This window comes from Salarias fasciatus, chromosome 5, assembly GCF_902148845.1.
Source record: "Salarias fasciatus chromosome 5, fSalaFa1.1, whole genome shotgun sequence".
Taxonomy (NCBI): Eukaryota; Metazoa; Chordata; class Actinopteri; order Blenniiformes; family Blenniidae; genus Salarias; species Salarias fasciatus.
This window is the reverse complement of record NC_043749.1, coordinates 14502726-14529539: the sequence shown is the minus strand read 5'-3', so window position 1 is coordinate 14529539 and position 26814 is coordinate 14502726. Positions and strand designations below refer to the sequence as shown.

The following is a 26814-nucleotide window of genomic DNA, read 5'->3' as shown; positions in this document are numbered from 1 at the left end:
TTTCAAACACACAAAAAAAAAAACATTTGAGACAGCGACAGAGCAGACATGGAGGCCTTTATTGTTTAACTATGTTTATAGTACAGTGCCACATCTCAGCCATCGTGGCCTCCAACACACATTTATCAACAACTGTTAACCACCGCCGTGCACACACAAACACATACACGCGCACACACTCACACAATTTCCAATGTAAACATTGCAGGCTTAAAGAGTGATACAAAAAGCAAGGTCAGTTGTTTCTGTCGACGGCGTCGGCTCCTCTGTCGTTTCTCTTTTCATGGGTTCAGAGGACGATGACACAGGAAAACAGATGTTACTGCTCGGTTGGTTTTTTCTTTTTTTTCTTCTTTTTTAGGGAACAACAAAAATGTTCAGTTCTCACCACAGTCACACTTCACACTCACACTCACAATTCTCATTCAAGCCAGAGTTTTTTTTTACCAAAGTGTAGTTAAAGTGTTTTGAATGCTCGCAGTAGGCAGAATGGAGAATAGTGAATTTCTGAAGTGAAACATCTAATCATGATTATGTTCTTTTTTTTCTCAAAATCCTTCCTACAGGAAAAAGGCCTTGTGTGTCGGTTCCCTTGTGCGGCCACAGGGTGGAGCGTCTGTTCTTCCCAGTGCCCCGTGCGGCTGCATTACCTTTTAGCTCGTACAAAGTACAAGGCGTTGGTTTTTGGGTAGTACTTCACATTCTGTTTTTTGTCCATGAGGCCACCGAAAATGATTAGCTCCCCTCTGCCCTGCACCACGGTGTGGAGACTGGTCTCTGGTGGGCCTGTGACTGCGGCCGGAGTCCCGTTTCCGTAAACTCTCCACGAGACCACCCTGGCGGATTTGGCCCGGGACACGTCCAGCACGTACATCTGCATGGGCTTGCAGTTGAGGGACTGGTACAGAGGTTTTCCTACGTTCAGGCTTTGCGGCGGGTGGTGTCCGAGACGCCGCGCGATGGGCGGGATAGCGTGTCCGTCGGCTCCGGCTGCTTGAGGGGGACTGGAGGATGAAGATGGAGGGGTCCCTGGAGGAGCCGCTGCTCCTCCTCCTCCTCCTCCTCCGCCGCCGCCGGGAGGAGCCCCCTGCGTCTGAAGGGAAGACGATGACGACGAAGACGGTAGCGACGAGGAAGATTTGTTTTTAACTGCCTCCAGCCCTCGTCTTAAGGCAGCCGGAGACACTGCTCCTGGGGGAGTGCGTGGGGAGCCGGCAGGGGGCGTGTGCAGGCCGTTGGTGCTGGGCACCTCAGAGTGGTGGGCGGCGGAGGGAGGGGACTCCCAGCCATAGTCTGTGGAGGCAGGAAGGTGAGGGCGGGAGGGAGGAGAGGCGGCCTGGGCCGGGCTGGTCCGTGGAGAGGGTGAGGAGCCGTTTATTAACGGCGGGAGCGGAGGAAGAGGGGGGCTGTCAGGGCCTTGGGAGGGTGACGGCTGGTTGGAGGAGGAGGGGCTCCCTTCTCTGGCGCCTCCCCTCGCTGATGGACGCGGTCTCAACGTGCCCCAGCGACCGTTCACGCACGGAGCCTCTTCTACGGCTCCCAGGACGACGCCGGCGGCCCCGCTCCGGACCGGAGACTGGGAGCGCAGGGAAGGCGGTTCGGGGCCCAGCGGGGCCGGTGTAGCACTTATGGGGGAGGGCCGAGAGTTAAGACTTGGGCTGAGCGGCGCGCGGCCGGATGGAGCCTGCGAGAAAACCACCACACACTGGCCCACCTGGCAGCAGAAACACAGCAAGAAACCAGACACGAAATGAGACGGACTGCTAAAACAGATGTTTGTGTGGACATCAGATTAAAAAAAAAAAAAAAATCACATCTGGATAAAAGACGCAGCGTGACTGTCAGGTAAGAACGTTAATATCAAAGCCCCACGCTCACCCTGCATGCCGGGTGACACCACAGCTCGGGGGCTCCGTGGTCCTCGTTTTCTACCTGCAGCTGCTGCCACCTCCAGGGTGGCGCCCCCATGTGCAGGAGCCAGGCATCTTTAAGGAGCTTTAACACAGAAGACAAAGGGACAAGTGAAAACTCGGTTACATTATACCGACAGCACCTGAGAGGAATCACATTCTGAAAAAACTTACTGCATTGGGGCCGCCACAGCCTCCCAAGATGAGCAGCGTTTGATCATCAATCACAATCTGCGAAGAAAATATTGATCGTTTACTTACAAAAAAAAAAAAAAAAAAGACAATTAAAGGTGTGTGGCTCATTATCACTGTTTCAAAGTAATGAGAATGGAGAGTGGAATGGAAAGAATAAACTAACATCAAAAACATGATTTTCAGCTTATTTCTTTGAAAAACGATGCTGTTTTTAACGGAATAATCATATTTCAGTGGGATGAGGTTAAACAGTGAAGCAGTCTTACTTGTGACTGTCCTCCTCGCGGGTGGGGCGATGGTCCAGATATGGGCGGTTTGGACCAGGACCACTGCTCCAGGTCCAGAACCCACACCTCATTACTCCTGATCGGAACCAGCAGAACAGCAAAGAAGAGAAGATCAATACATTCTGGGTAAAAAAACTTCAAAAGGGAGCCTTCTCTTTGTTGAGGCAAAAATAGTGAGAAAACTATTTCAGCAGTGGTTTGGCGTCATTCGGGACTGCTCTGTCCCTGACAAAATGCTTGATGCATTTTACAGCAATGAGCTAAAACTTCAACTTCCCATCCCTCTATTAAAACAGCTTTCTCATGTTCAGGGTTGCAGGGAACTGTTGCTGACCCATGCTGCTCTGTTAAGAACATGACCTGTGTGCTGCCTGTGACACCGTAAAGATTGTCTGTGGGGTAAATCATACACCGACTCATCTGACATCTGATAAATCAATAACTTTTTAACCATCCACCATTGAGATGTTAAACTTCTGAAAATGAGATGCTGCACACTCACTCCGTGACCTTTATTGTGTTCTGTGCAGCCTTGAATTTGAGTATTTCATTCTAAATGTAAAAATAAAAAAAACCCTTCTTACATTTGACGAGCTCCTAATGATCCACCAAACACAACCATCACGCTCCCGATCACAGATGAAGAGTGGCCAGCCATGGGCGGAGGTCCGTGTGTTGTGACTATACAGTTCCACCTGAGATAAGGAGAAAAAAATAAAACGGGTCCAACGAACAAGATTACAGCCTGAAGTCTGAACATGTCCGACTTCCATTACAACCATCTGAGGCAGAGAAATTCATCTCACCAGTTTTTTGAGGGAGAATAGGTGTGAATTTCGTCAAAAAACCGTTCTGGTTGGTGCAGTGGGTAAGGGCTGGGGCGAGTCCACCCCCCAAACAGCACCAGCAGATCTTTGTGCATCACTAGGGTTGCTCCAGCTTTCGGAGATGGATAAGAGCCTGATGGAACACAAAACAAAAATGTGACTACGTGGATAAATAGGTCAATATGGTGTTTTGTCCCACTGCTGCCTTTTACCTTGTAAATCATTTCTAAGAACATAAAAGCCAGAACATTCTTTTTAATTATTATATGACCATTAATGCTTTTACCTTCAAGACAAAATCTCACAGAGAAAAAAAAAATCTTTATACAGAAAATAAAAGGTCAAAAAGCTCTAAACTCCTACTCCTGAAACTACAGCGTACTCTGCATTCACAAGCATGAATAGCCCATCCTCCCACAGTCCCTCTTACATAAGCTCCATGTGACGGCACATATAACTGCTCGTAAAAACAGCTGGAACGTCCATTTCTGGCTGATTTTACTCTCTCCTAACAGTCTCACCTGAAGCTAAAGGGCGGATCCACTCCTTGCTGTTGAGGTCAAGTCTCCATAGGTCGTTGAAGGCAGCGTTGCAGCTACTCTGTGTGCAGCCCCCGAACACATACATGGATTGATTTGAGTCGTAATAACAAGCACCTGGAAGCCCAAAAAACGAGAAATCAACTAGAGATTAGATTGGGACAGAAAGAGTACAGAGAGACATTTTCAAATGCAGTAGTTTAAAAGACATATTTTTAATAATATTATCATTTCTTTTGAAAATAGTAGACTTTCCTCCACTATGATAATCTATGATTAAACATGTCTGATACTATATACAGATAAAAATGAATCAAGTATCTCATGTTGCTTTTCATAAGTTTCCACCACAGTTAACAGCATAGATGTCATACACTCACTGCTTTTTTGACAACTCTGTTCAAACAAACTTGGAGTTCAGTTGTCTAAAAGATTCTGAATCATAATCAAAGGAGAAATTTGATTTCAGGAGGAACCACGTCAAAAATTATGTTGCTAATTTCATTCATGATCCATGTTATTTTCTCTAAATTGATATCCAAAATGTTTAAACTTCATGCATTTAGTGAAAATAAACTCTGTATACTGACTCCCTGCAGCTGTGTATGAGGTTTATCCTTCCCACAATCACACTGACAACAGTAAACAAGCCATTTGTCATAAAAGCTTTTTCATAAGTGGCACTGTGTGGTGTGCAAACACAATAAACTGACTGTGTGAAAAGCGCTGAGTGATGGGGGTTCCTGGATATGGGTAGGTACGGCTTTCCCACTGGATATTTCCCTCCTGGACAGCTCTCAAAAATCCGTGGTAACACTGATAAGCAACACCTAGTTTGGAGATAGAAACACAAAAACAGAGACACAGACGGTGTCAGTACTTTGAAAAGGCAGAAGAGGAGGACAATCAAACAAACTTAAACGTACAAACTTTCACAGGGTGCTTCTCAACGACAGGTGAATCACATTTAAGGATTTCACGCCATCACAACTAAAATCACTGAAGAAAGTGGCCGGACTAAAATGAAGCATCATGTGGATCTCAACAGTCCCCAAAAACATTTTGAAAATGCATGAGTGAAATGGACAAATTCTGACACAGCTGCAGCTCTCGCTCCTACAGGAACAGATTTGAAAAAATATTCATCAGCACTGAAAGAAAACTATTTACGTATTTAAATTGGGGTATAAATTATTTTAGAATTTCTGCAAAAATCAGACCATCGCAATCAAATTAAATTTATTTCTGCTTGCTCAATTCAGATCTGTGTTGCTTTCTCATTTTCATAAGTGAGCCTGCAACCAGACGGTTCATGTTTAAATCCCTCTGCTGACAAGTCACCACTGGCTTCCTGGGCAACTCCAAGTGCTCAGGATGTTTCATGAACAGCAAAATCCAAACACGGGGATCATATAATCTGCAGTAGCAATGCCGGAAAAGAGCAAGAGAAATGCACTGTTAACTTTAAATTATAATCATCGTGACAGTAGTAAGTCCTAACTCCGCCACTACTGAGCTTCAAGGATGCGTCTTTGCAATTCAGAAAAAGTGTCACTGCTTTCAACCTTGTGCCCACAAACTCCACCCTTCCACAATTTCATTTGACATAAGACAATGTAAATGTGGTCTACGGACCTTTGATGAGGCGATACCACTGCTTACACACAAGCGCAGCTGTCTTGTGCTCCTGATACGGAGAGAGAAAGGACAGGATATATTCAAGAACTTCCTCTGGCAGCTCCATCATTGTTCTCCCGTCTCCTTTGGCACTGCTGTCCATGTTCCCTTCTTGTCGACAGGACCCCATCTTTGAGTCCACTTCCTCTCTTATCCCTGCAGGCTCTGCACCATCATCCTCTGTATCCATGGCAACAAAGTATCCCTCTTCATTTTCAGGGGAGTGGGACATTATTGTCTGTCGAGACGTGAGAGAAAACAGAAGTGAGGTGCATGAGCTCACAATCTGCTGAAGTTGATCAGATGATTCAAAAAATCAATGACATTGTAGGGTTAGGGTTAGTTTAACAAGCCCTCAAAAAAACACACAATTAACCATAATAACACTGAACACGTAGTAAAAAAGTTGCATTGTAAACAATGGGGTATATTAATTAAAACATATTTTACTAAACTTGTGTTTAAAGAAATTTAAGGAGGGACAAAGACGAGATATGAGGCAGGCTGTTTAAAGAATCAACAAGTAATCGATGTCAAAAGACAAGTTGCTCTTAATTTTTCTTTGTTGACTACAGACTGTTGACATCAACAGTACAGCAGCTTGATGGAGTATGAAGGATGTATGAAGTGTGAGAAATCCTAGTAGAAACTGATGGGTGGCTTAAATATGACAACAGGTGATAGCTAGTGACTGCACCACTCTGAAGAACGTGCTCAGGGATTAAAATCGTCAATTACAATGATCTAAAAGATGTGATGAAAGCCAAACTGTGAGGTGAAAGAATAGACTGGATCTTTAATATTCTGCATGAGTGACAGAAAAAGGTTTGCACAATAACTGTTAACTTAAATTGTGATGATTACCAAATTTGACTCTCAGACTTCTGCAGATTAAACTGACACTGAGTCAGGATGATCAGAGATCAAGTGAGGAGTGATGACATAAGATAAAACCTCAAATTTCTGCTTTGCAAAGTCTGAATATCAGTAGGGAATGCCTAATGTTTGAATTTAACAAGTGTGGTCAAAAACAAACATTTGGGCTGATGTAAAAAAATAAGGAAAAGCGTGTATACATCTGAGCCCTGGAGTAACAAGTGTTAAGCTGTTATCTGGTTCTGCATCATGTCAGCACAACATGACCACTGTCAATGACAACCGAACTTGTAAGATGTCCAAACAAAATGGGATGGTTTACAACTTCAGACGCTTTACCATCACAGGAGTAATGACAGACACAGACACATATAGACAGACAAATTGTCTGCCTAAATGTTGATTCCTGTATCTCACATTTGATGATCGAATCGAAGCGAGATATAAGAAACATAGTGTCCCATGAAACTGGAGCTTGATCTGATGTTATATGAAGTGGCATCTACCGCCCAGCCAGCAAACCTTCATTACAGCCTTTGTTTAAGGCGGGTGGTGCCCCTTCTTTAACCCAAGCAGCTGGCTCCTCCACACTGCACGTCCCGGTTACCATGGGCTAAGTAGCTGTCGCTAGCCACTACATGAAAGACGACTCTGCTAATGCTAATGGTCGCCAGAAGCTTACTCGTGCCACTCCAAACACTACAACACACCTTAGCAAGTGTTAATTTCGAACTGAATGAAATAAATAACAATGTCATCCACAAACTAACTTGTACATGTTGAGAAATCTAACGTTGGATCGGGGTGGTATATATGCTAGCCGGCTAGCGCTGGCTAAGTTATCATGCTAACGGAGCTAACATCAATGAATATCCAGCTAAGTGTTTGAAGCCACAGGAAGGGGTATTTTTCTATTGAAACACCCCATTATCACAGTGTTTCAATATATCAACTATTTAAAATCCGTCCCTATAGCTGCCTAGTGTAACATTTATCCCACCCAGCTCTTCATGTACTGTGTTCGGACTGGAGCTGATAATCTATGCTAACGTTAGCTCATCAAAGGCTGCTGTGGGTTTCTCCTGGATTTCATACTTTGTCAGGCTTCACTCGCTTCAGCGTTGTTCGCACCCGAATCATGACAGCTGTGTCAATACCGTAGTTTAAGACGTGTTGCTTCAGGCCTCTGAGTGGTTAGCTGTGCTCTCCTCCTCCCCGGCATCAGCTCCGGAGATTCCCCTGCAGCCTCCCGACAGTCGCCATCTTCCGCTCAGCGAGCAGCGTCCTCCGCAGCACAGCGACGCTCCAGCGGCCGCTGACCGTCCGCGTACCGGGGTGGGTGGTGCCGGATGGGTGGGTGGTGCCAGGGGGGGGGGGGGGGGGGGGGGGGGGGTACCTGGGTTAGTCCTCTCCTCAGCCTCTGCTCTGCACATTGCGCCCCCTAGCGGCCGGGTCGCGGAACAGCCATGCTCCGGGGCGTCAGGGGTTCCAGAGTAAATGTCAATTTTTTTTTTAATTGTAAATTTTCAAAATTAGCAACAACAACAACAACAACAAAATGCAATTTACAAATTACTCTTCTCCATAGATTTCAAGGATGAAAAAAATAGTCCACAGCCGGAGGAAGCAACCATGTTCGTCTCCATGGCAACCAGCACCAACTCACTGTCGCCGGACTGAGTGGTAAACTGAGATTTCACAAGTTGATCACTCTGTCAATTTATCGATACGGAGGACTGAAAGAAGCACGACTTTCTGCAGCTGCATTCAATATAAGGCAAGTCAGAGGTTCCGTTGTCTTGTTGCTTTCGTGATTCAAAAACAAACATCTTGTCCGTGACAAATGACCATAAGAGAAAGTAATGCTGAATTATTTAAGTCACGGGTGCTTTTAAACTGCCCTCTCTCCATTTTTAGAAATAATTGATCGCTCCTATTCAGAACAAACTAACTTCAAGACAAATATAAGTATACTTCAGATGTATTTAAATAGCAGATCGTTGAATCCAGTCTTTTCCTCTATATAGGATGGCACACAAGCCTCTGCCTGCTTGGGATTATCAGTGAGGCCTCAATTCCCAGATATTCCCACAGTGCCAGAGCCTCCAACTCAGTCACAGATGGAGACCCAGCAGGTGTCACTGGGAAACATCTCATGTCATGACATGAAACATGTCATGGGAAATTCAGTCCTCAGGTTAAGTGATGACCAATCAACCCAAAGTAAGCAATACTGTACTTCTTTATAGAAAACAAGTGGCCACAGTGTAGAAAAATAATAATAACAATAATATTATTTGAAAAAACCCAACTCTTTTGCTGTTTGTAACATATAGATTGTTGTTTACCTTAGGTGCAGCCTATCAGGCTCCCTCTGACCTGTGCAAACTGGTGCAAAATGTCTACTTCTGCAAGGGAGCAGATGCACCTAAAGTCCGTATGCCGTACCTCACCAGCCCTGGTCATGTTCCCCGCCGGTTAACAATAGAAAGGTATGTTCTGTCCTTAGAAGAATATTTATACACGATGATTAAGAATATTTCATCAAATATAGCATGCCTCAAGACCTCAAGTGGTAATATCATACAAGAATCCCTTGTCATACTATATATGGTCAAAAATATGAGTTTGCAATGCATTTAAGATAAAATGTCAAATGTTTGAGTTCCATGTTTCCCAGTAATAGTTTTTGTTGTTGATGATGATTGATGAGCAAAAACAAAAAAGTTAGCAAATGAAAACATTTGTAATATTGTGTTCCTTGACAGACTTCGAAGAGAGTACCTGAACTTAGATTTGGAACAATTGCTGGCAGACAAAGGAATTGACTGTACCCTCCTATTGCCAAGACATCCGAGTAGCAGTGATAAGCCTGCAACCACACCAGACTCACCCTGTCTCCCTTTAGAAGTAAGTGAATACTAAAACTAATGCATTCTTTCTGTGGCCTTTGTTGTTTCATTACACCACATCCTATGTTTTGGTGTGTTCTTATGTTTTTTTTCCTGAGATGTTTGACAATGAGGACTATGACTGTCGGACACCAGATGACTGGCTTGCTTTGGGCCGTTGTGAGGGATCTCATCAAAAACCCATTCCTGCTAAAGCCCTGTTACCTAAAGATGATGGGATCACTTCAGGTAAATTTTGTTTCTTCGAGAAAAAAAACCCAACAACAACATCAACAAAAAGACATTTTCTTGTCTACCTCTCAATGATTACTCCTGCCCTTTATTACAGATGACCCAAGAAGTCCATCCTTGGAATATTGCTGGCATTTAGTTGGGGTTCTTGATTATAGTAAGGAGAAATGTCAGTACCTGGTTGAGAAAGTTCACCAAAACAGCAAAGAGACAGACCAAAAAGGTAATCTGAACAGCATATGCCCAACAAACCCTGATATGTCTCTGGATTATAGCAGCACCTTGTTTTCTCATACTGCTCTGTTATATTTTTTTCTGATGTCACCCTCTGTGATTAGGAATGAACTCCTTGGTAGCAGGCAGTAAGCACTGGATCCCCAGGATCAGACTGTATTTCTGCGCCGAGGACCCACGCATATTTGTCGAACGGATCCAGTTTGCTCTACGCTACAGGAAAAACGCAGAGGCTCTGTGTCTGTACCGCTTATCTGTGCTCTGCATGCCGAGCTGTCCAGGCAGTCCATCCCTCAGTACTGACAGTCTCCAACAAATCAAAAGACTCGTTCTGTCAACTCCTGGCCTCAGACCGAAAATGTAAGCAATGTCATTTGTCATTTTATAATAGCTTTGTACAGTCTGTTAGTTAAGATTTCAACTCAGTGAAAGGATGACGTGAATGTCATGTGCTTAGTTCTGAGACATATATGGGGGAATTGGAGATGGAGACCAAACTGGGCTATGACCGTACAATGAACCGCATGACTTCTGACAAATACGTGATGAACAATCCTCGGAAGTTTTCACAAATCACCCTGCCAAAGAAGGAATCTGCCAATGTACCCCAAAAGGTATTGTGAAGTTGTTGTTTTTTTTTGTTTCTAACTTTTTTTTAACATTATAATTAGGTAGAAAATTTTCTAAGTTAAAATTTCAACACGGGTTTGATTTGCAGGGTGTGTTCCGGTTCCCTACGCCACTTATGAGGAGAACAAAGCCGCTTTTGTCAAAAGAACCCTGTTCAGAAAGCCAGAGGTGATCACTGTGTTAACGGAGATATGGTCTGAATCCAGAAATGTGGCGAACATGAAGCTGTTCAACCTCACCTCAACTGAACCCCTTCATCTGGACAAATTTGAAGTTGTCCAATCTTCACTTCATAGTAAGGTACTGTTTCCTGGACACTGCCTGGTAGCCTTTTTCCTGTCATTCATTTACAGTATCCTCTAATTTCATTCTAAAAGGTGTATGCAATAAATGATCACAGAGTGCCGACAACAAGTGGGATTAGGCATAATTTCCTTTTTTTTCTTTAAAAAAGCAAACAAAAAGCAAACAAAAAAACACATTTCACATGAATCACAAACCATGAAGTCTTTTTCTTCTTCTGCAGATGAATTTATTTCTCAGGAAGACATTTGTGACCACACTGACCGACATCATTCGTTCAAACCTGCTTCATCTTGGCAAGGGCGCATTCGATGTCAACATGCCTTGCTGGGACACCTACAAGCTGTCCAGTCTGTGCAAACTGATGGCTGTGGTGCGCCTCAACCTGCAGGATTCCCTCCGCTCCCTCGTGCAGGATTCTCTGACCAGCCTGACTCAGCTGCTGCTGGATGCCTGCCACAGTCTGCTGACGTGTCCTCAGGACCTGGTCTGGGGTAATGATCTCATCACCAGCCCCTACCAGTAAGATCAAATGAGACCTTCACTAGTTTACTAGTTTATCTTCCAAATACATATATGTTGTGCTTACAGCAGTGTTCAATATTGTGTCAGTAATATGGCTGCGTTCTCCCCTGTTTAGGCCAAAGAAGGATCCTGTGTTCGTGGTAAACTTGGTTCTGGACGAGAGTGGAATTCATACAGCCCTCCTTTGGAGAATTTTGAAACATCGCTTGTTAATCTGTTTGATCAGGGTGTTTTGGCCACCCACAAAATACCACAGCTTGATAAGGTGATCTGCAATGACTTGATTTGCACAGTTTTCCATAAAGTGTGCACATGAATAAATGCCTGACGATGTTACTAATATGCATAGAGTAAATGACTGTGTTTTTACCTTCTTCTGTTTCTTTTTTTTCAGTTTGTATTGCAGAAAATGTTCATACACGACGTGGAGTGGCTTGAGACAGTGAATGTGTGGGAGCCAGAAGTGAAAGAGCTGAGGAAGAAGATCAGCAATTGCCTGGTACAAGCAGTCATACCCCTCGAGGCCTATGCAGCTGAATATGAGAAATACTTGGAGCTATATAGCCTGGACATAAAAACTTCTCTAAAGTAAGTTAGTTTGATACTACAAACACACATCCAGTTTTTTTGCAGATTCCACTGTGTGACTGTGTGTCAGATTTATCTTCCATGTGTTTCCTTTTGGATGAAATCACATTTTTCACTGACAGTTCCTTCTTTCTCTAATACCTCTGTTATTTGGCTGCTAGATCTCATAATGAAGAACAGAGTCAGACAGCCCAAGAAGTGAAAAAAGAGGTTGAACAGCATCTCAAAGATGTAGAAAGGATCGAACTCACCTTGCCATCTTCCATTGTGATTGGTCCATTTGCTGTACTTGTGGAGCCTGTACGGCAGTCCCTCATCAATAAAAGGAAGGCTTTAGCCAATGCACTTCTGGATCACTTTGCTCTGGGTCTACGGACGCAGCTGGACAATGTAGGTCATTTGTTTTGAGGCAAAAAATTACATGGTAGATTAATATACATATAGATGCACAGCACATGGTTTTGTGTACTAGTGACAAATCCCACTTTCCACCTTGTGAGGGTTTGTTTTTTGTTCAGGCATGCGACATGTATAGTGCAATGAATGAAAAGCTACATAAGAAACCCAAGCGCATCGAGGAATTGGCTGAAAAGAGGGAATGGATGAAGCAGATTCCAGAAGAGCTCAAAAACTTGAAGGTGCAGCTCCGTGCAGATATCGCTGTTTTCCATATCAGTTCAGTCAGGCATTGTTTTTTCTAAATCTGTCTTCAGCAGGAACTTGTCAACAAGACCATGTCAGATTATGAAATGTTGGAGGAATTATTCTACAATCTGACAAATGAGGATTTCAATCAAAAGTAAGTTTGGTATTCATGTTTTTATTCTGCTTTAAGAATCCGAAGTTGAACTGAAATTTTTGTTGGAATTGTTAAGAGGACATTTCTGTGCAGGTGCACTACTATTTGGTGGCCTCAGCGGATAATGAACAACATGGAAACAGTCGTCACCCAGCATGTGGAGGATGAGGAGCGTTTCCGCAAAATTCAACTGGCGGATCAAGATAGCTTTGAGGAGCGCCTGGATTCTTTACAGGTCTGTGACTTTCTGATCCATTTCTAGAGCTTTTCAACCTCTCACATGCATTGAAACATCTAAAAATGAACACTTTGTGCCTTGTTTTTATGTCAAGCTGATTTTTTTTCCATGTTATGTAACTTTACTTGTAGATGCTAGTTGCTGGGTTTGCAAAGAATGTCGATATTGAACGTGCCCGAGAGCTTTCAAACAAGATCCAACATATCAGTAAGCAAGTGAAGGAGTGCCAGACTATGGCCCAAACATACAACACCAGAGAGCGTCTGTTTGGTATGCCTGCCACCAATGTAAGTGAAAGAGAAGGTTTTGAGTTAAAAACATCTTTGTTTTTTTTGTTTTTTTACTTTTTTCTGACTGTGACATGTCAATTTGTACTGCAGTATGATCGTGTGCATAAATTGATCAAAGACTGTCAACCATTGATGACCTTTGGAAAACCACCTCTGATTGGCTATATTGGCATGAGCGGTGGCTCAATGATCCACTGTCTTCCATTGACCCTGAGCAGCTTGAGTGCACAGTCAAAGATGCCCTCAAGACAGTGCACACATGTGTTGAGCATTTCAAGGACATTCCTGGTAGGTGTTCCTCCCTCTCTAAAAAAGTGATGCTTCTTGTGATTGACCCGTGCATGTCATGGACTTGTCTTTGTGTTTTACTCTGCTCTAGATTGCCAAGAGGTGGCAACTTTTATCCGTAAAAAGATCGAGGACTTCCTTCCCTACGTCCCGATACTTCAGGGTCTGAGAAACCCAGGAATGAGGAGCCGCCACTGGGAAATGCTTTCAGAACGCATTCAGATGGAAGTGGAGCCCAAAGCCAACTGGACCTTCTCTCACTGTCTGGAGCTCGGCCTGCAGAATTATATGGACGATGTAGCTTATGTAGCTGAGGTTTCTGGGAAAGAGCACTCCATCGAACAGGTACTTCTAACAAGAAATCATTTCTTAATACAAATTACATGAAACTTACTGGGTTTTTAAAGAAGTTATATTATCACTCATGTATAGTCAGGTACAAGTTCAGTTGCATGTTTTGTTGATGGAAACAATTCAGACTTTGTGTCTTTTGAAGGGGAAAAGTAGCAGCAACTTCACATCCTTTTTTGAGGATAATCTCACCAAATCTACGTTTTTTAAGTTTTTCCACCTTTTCTCACCCAGGCCCTGGAAAAGATGGAGCAGGAGTGGCTGCAGTGGTCTTTGATGTGTTGCCCCACAAGGAGACACAAACCTACATTTTGAAGAGTCCAGATGGAGTGTCCCAGTTGCTTAATGATCACATTGTCATGACACAGAACTTGTCCGTCCCACAATTTAAAACAGCCTTTGAAGGCCGCATCAACACCTGGGAGAGCAAGCTACACATGACTCGAGTACAGACAACAGTCATACAATTTGAAGATATCCAAGTTGTATCATCAAGTCTAATGTGGTTCTGTGTTCCTGTTCTGGTAAATACAGGATGTGCTGAAGGAGTGGCTGATGTGCCAGAGTTCCTGGTTAAATTTGAAGCCCGCCTTCAGCTCTGATGAAATTAACCGGCAGCTGCCCGTAGAGGCAAGAACATTCAAGAAAATGGACGGAATATGGCGAAGACTCATGAAAACTGCCTTTGATAATCGGAAGGTCAGAGCTTTGGTTGCGTTTTATGTATTTAGACCAATTTGAAAGTTATAATAGAAGGGGATGTATTTAAGTGTGTGCATGTGTTTCTGTGTCCAGGTGATGGAGCTTTGTCCCGATGCTGTCCTGTTTGCCAAACTTAGGCTGTGCAACAAACTTTTGGGGCAGGTGCAGAAAGGTTTCAGTGATTACTTGGCGACCAGTGGAGGCTCTATTCCCACACTGTAAATCCATGTTGATATTTTAACTCACAGGGCTTCCTTTAATGTTTGTCTTGAGTACAACTCATTTTCCTAACTCAACCATAAAAAAGTGTGTTGTCTTAATAAATACCTTTTGTTGTCTGAACTTTTGCATATAGTTAGATCGACTTATACTTGTTAATTACATGAACTTATTGAGATAACTGTTTTACTTGCAAATGTATTCAGCCTAATTTATGATGTTAGTTTGATGAACATGGATTATTGAATTAAATGATATTCATCAGGTTTCCAGCATCACTTTATAAACTGCCTTCGTTTGATCTTTCTGATTCGTTTATTTGTTTAAATTTTTATCTCTCTTTTCATTGACATGCTATCAAGAAAGATACTAAGTCGGAATTGATCGTTTGATTTCTTGTTGTAAATACAATAGCTTGGTTCTCTACAAACAGACATACTGTTGCTCTGTGAAAGAAGACATTTGTTGTTGACAGTCCGCTGGAGCCTGTAAATCACTGACGCTAGCTGTCTGAGCTTGCGTCATGACGTCATTTCCGCTCCTCGACCTGAACGTTTGAACTTAAGCCGTTTGGCTTTGCTCCGTGGTTAACCATTGGGCTGTTGTCGGCTTTTAAAGACATTTAGCGGCCTGTCAGTGCTTCTGCGGTCGCCGCGCTGGTGGATGTTGGTTTACTGACTCGGCTGTGACGGTAAACCCAAAGTAACAGTTGTCCAGAGAGGGCTGCCCCCAGCGGAGCGTCAAGCTAACAGGCTAACTCGCGGCTAACGAAGGTTGGTAACTCCGCTCGCACAGTCTCGATCCGAAGCCCCGAGAGGAGAACCTGCGACCACCGAGCCCCCCCCCGGTGCGTCTCCTTGAGCCCTGCCCGCTGCCCCATGTCCTCCCCGCGGATGGGATAGAGTCCGCCGGTGAAGCGAGGAGGCAGCCAGCCAGCACTTAAACATGGAGGATGAGGAGATTGCAGAGAGCTGGGAAGAGGCGGCGGACAGCGGGGTGAGAAACAGCCGCGTACCGTGCTTACTTGTGCTGAACCCGGCTCCAGCTCGCCATGACAGACAGACAGACCCGAGCAGGAACCCGCGGTGTGCTGCATGCCCGGTTCTAAGCGGATGAGCATGGTGTCTTTCTGTGTTGTCTTCCTGGTTGAGCCTGGCAGGCCCTGCTGTCCCACACAGACTCGAGACCGAGCCTGGTCTCTCGGGTTTCTGGCTCCACGGAGGCAGTCTATGATCGTGTCAAACATATGTCAATATTTGTACAGAATATTTTTCTTTCCCTTAGTGATTATACCGTTTAACATTTCTATGCGGAAATGGCAGTAGCGCCGAGATGCATGTTTGGTTCAGGATTACTGTTGAAGAATAATCCGAAGCAAGTTTTAGGTATTTAGAGTATTTAGACCATTTAGTTTTGAATTCCACGTTTTAGACCATATTACTACCAGTAATTAGTGTAGTGTTCTGTAAGTCTTCTATCAAGATGACAGACAACCTGAAATTTAAAAATGGGAACTGTGGATTATTTTATTTGCATTATTTTTTTATAACAGACAAGAACATAAGTAATGGGAAGATATTCACATCAGTAAGATGCAGCCAAGTGATTAAAAAAACTGTAGGTTAACAATAACGCAAAAAATATTTACTGTTACGTTAAAAGTGGATAGCTCATAGCTTCACCAAAAGAATAAAGGACTCTTACGTATTTGACATTATGTAAAATGTGTGTATTTTTCTTCAGGAAATTGAGAGAAGGCTTGAGGCAAAGCTAAAAATAAACCAGGAGGCAAAGTAAGTGACATGTAATTTTATCTTCAAACCATAACATTTTCTTCCTCGCGATGGATATGTGCTAATTACATTTTCCCATTTTTGCAGAAAGTCTGGGTTGAAATCAAGTGGCTCACCTGTGCGAACTGCTATTGTGATCCAGGACGACTCTCTACCTGCAGCACCCCACCACAAATTCGAATTTAAAGCGTCCTACGAATAACGGTACTGCTGGAAGCGCTGCGTCTGCATCCCGTCCCTCACAGCAGATGAAGTCTTTGGCTCAGCCGGGAGGCCGAGTACGCTGAGGCCCGGAAAAGGATTTTGGGTAGTGCTTCTTCAGAGGAAGCGCCTCCGGAAAATCCATCCCAGGACAGGTACGATATAATATTGGCTAAAACTACAGCAATGAATTGATGTAATTATAGAAAAAGTGCTTGAAGGTTGAAGAATAAACCCTGTTGATTTGACTCTCTTTCTCTTTCTTGGCTTTAGGGCAGCACGCATAACTTCACAGCCACCTTCAGAGCAAGTTCGACCAAACAATCACGTGATCCGTCAGCCGTCTGGTCCAGATGGAACCTCAGGCTTCAGACTCTGCAGATAACAGGAGCCGCCTGTTGCACGGAAACATCTGCCTCTCTGAGGAGGCGACAAAGGGTGGGACTTTAAGGGGTTTTGGGTGGTACAAAGAGCAGAATGGTAAAAATGGGAAAACTCTTGGTGGACTTAAGATGTAGCATGGAATTAGGTGAACTTTTCCACCCTCCCTCTGCTCCTCTCGCTGGTCTTGGCCTCTGCCTCTTGTCATCTCTCTCATTGCAAGTGACTGCAGAGATCGGCCAAAGATATGAAATCCGTCTGTTCCACAGTGCGAACGCTCTTGCCTCACTTCCCTACACACTGTGATTCTCCAACCGACCATGAGGTGCCCGATGATTTTTTTTTTTTTTTTTTTTTTTTTTTTTAAGTCGTGACAGGGGTCGGCCGAGTGCCACGCATCAGGTGTGCGTCTCTTCAGGATAGCTGGTGAATCTGTGGGCGTTTCCCCCTCAGACGCAGGTGAGCAGACGAGATGGCCGTTCGGATCACGGCTGAGTGTCCACCAGGAGCCGGCCTCACTTCTTTGAGTTCAGCGGAAATGATGAGCTGAGAGATTCCTGTGTGCCAAGCAGCACAGTGGTGAGGCCACAGAAGCTCCTGGTTTGTCCTGCGTCCTGGGATGAGTTGTAATACTGCAGTACAGGAGGTCGGGCGGCTCGGAACAGAACTTTCCCCAGTCTGAGAGCCTCCGTTCAGCACCAGTCACTATTCAAAAAAAACAGGGAAGAACCTCGGTGGGCACGCAGCCTGTGGCCAAGATTATAGATTTGAAGAGCGTACTCACTAAATCTAGGCTTTTCCAAGCATAAAGTAACAACTCCCTGGATTTTTAAAAAGTCATTTTGCCTAATGTATTTTGTTTTAAGCAAGTCAACGTTATTTTGTTGTGCTTGTTTTTTGTTTATCAAACACCCAGCGCTGTGCAGATGTTTTAGGAAAAGATGCTGCAGAGTAGCAGTGAAAGTAGAATATTGGTAGTCCTGCTTTATCAGTCGGCAAATCGAATGAACGAGAAGAGAAATTCATGTCAAGTCTTTTTTTTTCTTTTTTTTTTGGTCACACTTGCTCGAGAATGCTGCAACTCTGGAGTCGAACACTTCAGTGAACATATGCACAGTGCTGAGTTTGTGTCAGGGAGATCGTAGTGTGTTAGCAACTATGTGATGTAGCCTGAATACAGAGCATTCATTCTCGGTGTCAGCATAATTCTTTTCTAATTTGGCAAATGTTTGGATATTTAAAGTTAGCGTGCGTAAATGTCCTGGTGTGCATTGCCTTGTTCCTGGTCAGACCGGTCAGGAAGGTGGAGCTTGTCTCTGAGCTTAGCTGCACTGCATTTGCCTTGAAATCAACATTCTGGTGTGTTTTTGCACCATTTGCAGTATATTGATAGGTTGTGTATGAAGTTATGATTAGTAAATTATTCCGAGGTGGATTTTACGTAACGGTTAATGTTGGTGAATATTCTGCTGGGGGTTTTGAAATTTGTCAGGAACTCTGCAAACGTAATGTCAGCAGCTGCAACATCAGGTACATGTTCTTCCATGAATTTTTGCCTTCACAAATGCTGTGATGTTCAGTTTTCCCTAAAAGCATCAGTTTTGTTGATTCTGGAGGTTTGGGTTTGGCTGGACTGAATCACATTGAGAAGTTGGGTTTTTTTTTTTTTTTTTCCATACACATGCAAAACTGAACATCATGACCTTCAGTGAAGACGGAGCTGTTTCCCTGGCCGTGAAGTGAATATGGAAAAGTCACATGTGGTGTCCTTAAGTCATGGTTTGATTTACTTCCTGTTTTTTTTTTTTTTTTGGTTTTTTTTTTTCATACAATGAAGGTTCTCGGTCTCTTCTGCACTTTTTTTTCCCACCAATTTGAAATAAAAGCACACACTCATTCACATCCAGATCTACTGATGGAATACCAGTGAGAAGTTAGTTCTACACTGAATGCAGTGAGTTGGAAACCTTTAGACACTTTAATGCCTTATATGATGAAACATCCCTGTCGGCCAACATGCAATTTACAGCATTACGATTCGAGTTCATCTTTTAGGCTACACTTACACCAGGTCAACTCTGATAATAATTAGATCCCACATAACTGACAAAGCTCTGTCAATTTTTTTTTGCCTTTTTTTTTTTTTTTAAACAAGTGATTTCCAGCTGTTTCAATATTCTTTTTTTAATGTTAGTTTCAGATCCTTGTGGTGTTTGTTAAACCAGATTGGAAATATTCAAATTTAGTGTTTGAAGCTAAAAACCACCACAGCAAATGGGTTTAAAAATACAAGAGATGCATTTATGCTGCTTATTCCAGCGATTCCAGCCTGAGAAACAGTGGATCAGATTTATTCTCATGGTTTAGCACCCAGAGTTAACTTGCATTGGAAAGAGGGACAGTTTGGTATGTGGATTAGATCCTTCACACTCAAGGATGCAGTTCTCGGATACTCCAGGTTTCTGGTCCAGTTGTCCAAAGGAGAGCCATCTGAAATCGGATTGTTTTGATCATTTCTACAGTGAACACTCACTCGTGCGATGTACCCACAATGCTTTGTTGCAGTCATTCACAAATATCTGTCTGGTTTGAAGCTTATATGATGTCATTGTTGTTTTGAAACTTGAAAAGGAAATCTAAATTTGAATACCCTTTATAAACATCATCAGGCTGATACTGTTTGTGTTCGTTCTTATGAGACTTAGGAGAAAAGATCCCAATACTCATTTTGCTTTGGGTTACTCTGTATTGTAGTGCTGTAGAATTCCTCAATCCCCCATTCAAGGATTATTGGAAAGCTGTTTCATAAAGAAAATTACAGTAGACTTCAAAGTGATGGTAGTTTAGCAGTTAGCTTCCATGCTTAATCGTTGTTCATGAATAACAGTAATGCTACTCATGAACTACGGTGCATGGGATCTTTACATGGTGCAGTGAAACCCAGTGGGATATACAGTTCTTCGAGATGCAATTTTGTTAAAAAGGAAATTCAACAAAAATGTAAACGTCTCAGCAGTATTTAGCAAAATAACCCAGTATCAATATTTTGGACTAATGATATACTGAAGTGAAAAACTGGAATTGCAGCACCAAAATGCAAAATGGTTCATACATTTATGAATACTTCATGTAGAGCTCACAACTCCAACAGTTTAAAATTCAGATAAATTGTTTCCAAACTTTAGACTTTATTTCTTGTATTAAAAAGTGATAAAGCTATAGTTGCGCATTAAAAAAAATCATATTTAATTTTTTTAAATGAGGTTATCTGTCCTGTTCTTTCATACGTTATTGTACAGTATAAATGACATAGGAATACATTTGATCAGGACAGGTTCAGGTGTGCATTGGTGTGAGCTGTGAGGCGCTCCCTCCTCCTGGCCGCTGGGGGCGCTGCTTCCATCCGGCTCCGCGGCTCCTTCTTCGGCCCCTGAGCAGGCGAGCTGTCCATTGAAAGTCGGAAGTAGTTTTTTGGGTAGTGAAACTTGCCAAAATGGCAGAAGACAGTAGTTATGAGTCGATGTTGTGCGTAAAACCGGAGGTTCACGTTTACAAGATCCCGCCGCGGGCCTCTAACCGAGGATACCGGTAAGACCGCCTGACCGCGCGGTAAGCTGGAGCTCCGTGGCAGCAGGCTGATACGACCCTGCATCCCTTATCGGACACTGCACCGTCAGGACATTTCGCAACTTCTTTCTTTAATTTTCTACAAAACTTCTCGATTATCTCCTGCGTCCATAGCACGATGGTACTTAAAAGGTCTTTGAGTCAGTGAAATAACTGGGACACATGATGCTGGAAATTGATAGCCAGATATTGGATTCTCGGAAATAGGTCACACAACTAGGTAACAACAACTTCCTCCGGGTTTCACCTACGCACATAAAGCCACATGTTTTGTCATTCGCTGCACTTTTTAAAGTTGTTCATTTGGGGTGATTTGCATCATTTTCAAAAAATTGTGCCTGGCAGGTTGTAAGCGTATGTCCGATAATGGATGCAGTCACTGACAACTTTAGCTGCCTGTTGGAAAAAGTAATTCAACTGGTATTAAATATCAGTCTGTTCTTTACATCTCCCACTTATAAATGTCTTTTTATTTTATTCTTTCCTACAAGCAAGAGAGGAAAGTTCATTTTTTTCAGGTTTCAGTTCTAAATTGTAATAAAGCAAAAATGACAACATGAGTTTTTATTCAATCCCCACTTATCATATATGTATATAAAAACGAGTTTAATTATTATTATTATTAATTATTTTTTAAGAAAATATTCATCTTGTCATTATATAATCCAGTTTAATTCAGTCTGCCCCAGCAAAACTGTACTTTAAGTAGGTAATTTACATTTGATTACACTTTTGACTTTCTCTTTCCATATTGTTTTAGCATCTAAGCAAATTATTGATTTATCTTCCTCCTGTAGTGAAAAATGTGTCAGCTTATTTTTAAAAGGGGTTTTGGAGTCAGCTCTTTGCACGGATGAGGGTTACACAAACCGTTATGGTTCTAAGATGAACTTCCTGTTTTTCTAGCGCTGCTGACTGGAAGCTGGATGAACCTGCATGGAGTGGTCGCATGAAAATTACAGCAAAAGGCAAGATGGCCTTCATCAAGTTAGAGGACAAAAACACAGGTAAACAGTGCTAACATGCCTCTATGACAGGAGATCTGTGGACTGGGGTTCTTATGAAACGTTACCGTATTATGAGTGAAGATGAACTGCTTCATAGTGCGATCGAAAAGGCTTTCTGTTTTCAGAAAGCCTTTTCACTTTACTTGTTGGTAACTTCTGAGGCTTTGTTTGGTGTAAATGCTGTTTTCACAGGGGAGCTGTTTGCTCAAGCTCCTGTCGAACAGTATCCCGGCATTGTGGTGGAAGCTGTGACCGACTCCAGCAGGTACTTTGTGATCCGGATAGAGGACGGCAATGGTAAGACAATTTTATGAGAAGTGTATAGATTCACGTTTGAGTTTTGACTCAATTCTAAGATTCAGATTTTACTTTGTATCATTGCATCCATATGGTGTAAATTCACATTTTAGCATTAAAGAACTGTCTTCTTATGCAGTATGGATGCAGGACTATGTGCTGTGTGCTCCTCAGTGGTGTGATGTAAAAACCACGAAGTAGATGAATGTATTTTGGTCAACACATCTCTGTATTTATAGGACGGCATGCTTTCATCGGCCTGGGTTTTGCGGATCGGGAGATCATTTGACTTCAACGTTGCCTTACAGGACCATTTTAAGTAAGTGAACTGTGACTAGAAATATATGTATGATTTATTTTAATGTTTAGATATATGTTACGATATATTTATTACTTTTTATAAACGGAATACTTGCAAATGCATGTCAATTGAGTTTCTGACAAATACAGACACATTTACCACCACTGAACAAAAATCACACTGATTTGCTTATAATGCCAAATTTGTTTTCATTCGTCAGTATCCAGACCTTATCCTGTTTTGCTTACAAACAACTTTCAGTATATTTTTACCTGACCATTTAAATAATTAAGTACTCATAATAGCATTGGCGCAGCGTCATTAAATATTAACTAACATTAGCCTGAAATAAACCTTTCCACTGACTTAAGAGTCTCAGAAAACAATCCTTTATTTCCATCCAATATGTTGGGGAAAGTGTCGTTCAAGCCTGATGTAAACAAAATTAACAAATGATTCATTACTGTTATTTAAAAAAAAATGCTATACTTTCTAAACTTTCATTTGATTCACTTTTATCCAAAACCCATTTCAACCTGATGTCTTCCTAAATAATATGCTGCAGGTTTGACTCCAGCTGCCATTGTAATGTTATTAACTGTGATATTTCTGCCTTTTTAAAGATGGGTCAAGCAAGAGGGTGAGCTGGCTAAACTGGAAGCTTCTCAGAGCTCGGCGCCGAAACTGGACCTGAGCTTCAAAGAGGGACAGACCATCAAAATCAGCATCGGGGTGAGCGAGAAGCCCACAGATCCCCCCAGACGAAGCGAACAGATGAGCTGAACATCAGTAAAGCTGCAATGGCCATCTTTCACAGAACATCAAGAAGAAGGACGCAGGCGGCGCCAAACCCCGGCCGGCCGCCGGAGGTCTGCTCCCGCCTCCTCCGGAGCGAAGGCCGGAGGAGTCCTGCCCCCCCCTGGAGGACAGCCTGTCCAGACTCACTCCGGTGATTCACTGTGGTCTCAAAGCACATTCGCTGAAAGCAAAGCTCACAGCACAGAAAGCGTTACTGACAACAGATTCCTCCAAACGCAGCTCCTCTTCTAGACTTGGCTCCCCCGCCCCGCGGCGCCCAGCTCGGATGTGTGGGGGATTTCACATCCGCAGGTTCCAAGTAAGTGTCTGTGTGTGTGTGTGTGTGTGTGTGTGTGTGTGCGAGAGGATTGCACGTCCACCCTCTGTGTGCCGTCTCATCTCATCCACCCACTGTGCTGCGTTCTGTTTTTATTTTGTCACCTCTCATGCTGTGCCCACCCCCCCCCCCCCTCACCTCCTCTTGTCCACAGCTCCAGTAACGATGCTGTCAAATCAGGATGGGTGCAGTTTAGTTGAGTTGTGAGAAGCCGAGCGCACACTCAGGTTCCGCACATTCCACGGACAGGACGCGAGGACTGTAGCAAGAAAGAGCGCCGGAGGAGCAGATAGCTTCCTCTTCTCGAAGGAAAGTTTAGCCCGACGACCAACACGCTCTGGAGGAACAAACCCTAAACAGTGTACATAGTTTTCCTCCTCACACTCTTCTCCACACTCTGGTATGCAGTAGGTTTGATTTTAGCATTCAGGTGACTGTGATCATTGAAGGTTTTGGCTCTCTTTAAAGAAAATGAGCCTTGGCTGAAGGGAAAGGTTTCCTCGTTACACTAATCTGATAAAATGTTTCTCCTCTGCCTAAAAAATCAGACGTCCTGTCGCTGTTTAAACCTCTGAGGGTCATAGGATTGACCTCATCTTTCCAAAATCAAGCGTTTGCATGTTTTCTCCCTCGCCTCCTTTTCTTTGCCATGTGGGAAAAATAGTTGAAGTATTTGTCTTTGTTCAGCTGTATCAGCGCGTGTTTTATTTCTTTACTGGTAGTTTTTATTAGATCCTACAAAATTCTATTGATATTTAATGATTAGTTTTAGATTAAACATCCTACCCATGTTAAAATGGGATTTAGTTTGAATCACAGCTGTAGGAAAGTAAGTCGTGCTCATCTTTCTGTCTGTCATTCAAAGCATCAACACATCTGTTGGTCTGTTTACGTTTGTTTCGTTCCTTTTGGGTGTTTCCCCTTTTTAAAATGTGCCTTTTTACCCTTTTCAGTTTCTTTCTCTTCTGTTAAAAAAATTTGCATCAAGTATTTGATCAAGTGCCTTCCTGGAAAAGATTTAAAATGTAAACTTCCGTCTGTGTGTAAATAAACTCTATATTTCAACGACCTGATTTTGTTGTATTTGAGGCTGCCTTTCTGAATGGAGGAAAATTATATACGGTTTTTTATGGTTGGCTGTTTTACCGAAAGCCTTTCATGAGTGTCTCTACTTGCTAAAAATAACATTTCACACTATTATTCTGTAATCATCCATCAGCAATGCTTTATCCAGTTCAGGATCAGGACTGAGCCAAGGGTTAGATAACACCCTGACTATAGGTAACCTGTCCATCACATGCTTAGCATCACATTGTCAGAATAGTTGCTCAGGAATGTTCCATGACTCACAGGCAAGGTGAGCTTTTCTCAAATGTGTTTATCCACTCTTCACTAGAAATGTGAAAATCCACTTGACTTTAAATCTTCAGCGACCGGCTCAGTGAGAGATCAGTGGATCCATGTCTGCTGCTGGAGGTCGATGCCAACAAGGATTTGTTATGAATGAGATTTTAATAAAAAAAAAAAAGAGAGACAGTGCAGAATGTATTTCTTCTCAATGTTTCTAGTTGCAATTCTATACATTTTGAAGTTTTCCATAAACTGAAATATCAAATTTGTTATTGTTTTTCATTTTAGCTTATAAGTAATTAAAATCAGTATCTCATTTTAAAGGATTAGAAGAATTACGATTAAAAATGTTTTAAGCGTTCTTGAATAAGACAAAACCATTCTTTTTTTTATTTTATTACTCCAGTTTTCTTGAAACTCAACTCTGATTCCCCTCAATTTTTTATCTAAAACTCAACAGATTATCATAAGCCCCTGTAACTCAAATTATAAAAAATTGTTAAAAGATGTTCTACTATGAAATCTAAATTTCATATCATACTCAAATGCATGTCCTGAGAAACATGCGCAGGGAGAACTTGCAAACTTCAGAGACATTCCCCAGGAGAACGTGCTACTGTCTCTTTTAGGGCTGAAATAAACTCGTGAAAGTAAAAACTTAAATCGAAAGCGTTTTTTTTTCCTCTTCACCATCATTATTGTTATTATTATGATTAAAAGTCGGTGTTTGACGTGGTGTTGGAGCGTCAGATACTTGGTGATGCTCTGAGCTGAAGTCCCTCCCCGGAACAACCAGCATGGAGGAGATTTCAGAACAAGGCGACCATCCTGCAGACTGAGGATCCGGCTGGTTCCTCTCCGTCCTCTAATCTAAACCCCTCTCCGGAGAAGCAGACGCTCGGCGGGATGAGTCTCTGCGGACCCTCGAGTCGAGGTGAGGCTGGGTTTTCACGCGGGGGCGCGGGAATGTTTATCCGCCGCGCGGCCGCGGAGCCTCCGTCCCTCCGTCCGTCTGTATCCGGCTGACGTCTCCACAGCGACACGCGCTCCCTGAGAAACTGACAGAAAACATCCCAACTCTTCATCTGGATGATTTTCGTTTGGATGCTGCACGGCTTAATGCTCCAGCGCCCTCTTCCTCCTCCTCCTCCTCCTCCTCCAACTCTGCAGACTTTTGAAAACTTGGGCGTGTCTTTCTGTTTTAGTTTAAAGAGGATGTTGAATGAAACTCCGAGGCTTCTGTTCCTTTTTGATACGAACAAAACAACCTAGAAGCTGCGACTGCAGAGAAAAACGTCTTTATTAAAGCAGGAGTGGACGGTAACAGCCCGCAGAGTCTGTCTGCTCGAATGAACAATAATGACACGGTTTGTGTTGAATTTGTTTCTGTTGTCATGAAAATCAGTGTCGATAATTCACAAATATACCAATAGGGGGCGCTGCAGCTACAAAACTGTATGAACTGCTTTTTGACGCTGTTATCGTAAAACTTTTCTTCTTTTTTTAAAAAAAATATCCAAATGTTTCAGTATTAACATCAGAGATATCAAATGACCTGATAACTGAAGTATTTAAGAAACCACATTGAAAACATACAACCAAGAGAAAAGTGTGTATGTAAACATCTAAACACTGGCTTCTGACTGGTGTCACTGGTCCTCCTGTCACCATTGTATTATAAAAATGAAATGAAACTAAATATGTATGAAACTCCACTAAAATAAGCCAGTGTAACAGGAGAATGTGTGACGCCTCGTATTCAAGATGACTGTGGAGAAAGAAGAAGTCTCACGCACAGTCTGCAAACTATTGACAAAGCAATAAGTTCTATTTTTCTAACTTTCTCTTCTGTCTGGTTTTCAGGGGTATGATGGATTCAGCGTAGGAATGAATATGTATACATTAAAAAAGCAATATTAAATCGGGGAGGGCAGCAGAGGGGGCTGTTGGAGACACAATGACCCTCTTTGTCTGTGACAATTCAAGCACAATGCAGGACACACCCTCTGACTTTAAATGCCTGCAGACTGATCCTACCACTGTTTGACAAACCTCAATATACTGAGTGGAAAAACCAATTTTATCCTCAAAAGAATGAAGC

The 26814-nt window shown here is 42.8% G+C and overlaps 3 protein-coding genes and 1 pseudogene across 3 annotated transcripts; 3 read left to right on the top strand and 1 right to left on the bottom strand.

Moving 5' to 3' along the window:
• Positions 1–30: 30 nt before the first annotated feature.
• fbxo42 (F-box protein 42) lies at positions 31–7636 on the bottom strand. Its single transcript, XM_030092368.1, has 10 exons — positions 7469–7636; positions 5394–5673; positions 4472–4588; positions 3741–3875; positions 3199–3352; positions 2977–3087; positions 2372–2468; positions 2085–2141; positions 1879–1995; positions 31–1714 (listed from the first exon to the last, which is right to left on the bottom strand). Exons 2-10 carry the CDS (start codon positions 5665–5667, stop codon positions 647–649), a joined length of 2130 nt encoding a protein of 709 aa, XP_029948228.1. The 5' UTR covers positions 5668–5673; positions 7469–7636; the 3' UTR covers positions 31–646.
• Positions 7637–13986: 6350 nt separating this feature from the next.
• Positions 13987–14642, top strand: LOC115389046 (dynein heavy chain 1, axonemal-like). Its single transcript, XM_030092411.1, has 3 exons — positions 13987–14146; positions 14235–14399; positions 14496–14642. Exons 1-3 carry the CDS (start codon positions 14060–14062, stop codon positions 14622–14624), a joined length of 381 nt encoding a protein of 126 aa, XP_029948271.1. The 5' UTR covers positions 13987–14059; the 3' UTR covers positions 14625–14642.
• Positions 14643–15170: 528 nt separating this feature from the next.
• LOC115389044 (SUZ domain-containing protein 1-like) lies at positions 15171–17007 on the top strand (annotated as a pseudogene).
• Positions 17008–20451: 3444 nt separating this feature from the next.
• On the top strand, positions 20452–23637 carry LOC115389050 (adaptin ear-binding coat-associated protein 2-like). The gene is given in 10 exon segments (XM_030092415.1): positions 20452–20584; positions 21530–21630; positions 21823–21927; positions 22167–22200; positions 22202–22246; positions 22852–22960; positions 23046–23115; positions 23118–23161; positions 23251–23345; positions 23518–23637. Coding segments are annotated over 10 exon segments (744 nt in total). The 5' UTR covers positions 20452–20489; the 3' UTR covers positions 23564–23637.
• Positions 23638–26814: the final 3177 nt, after the last annotated feature.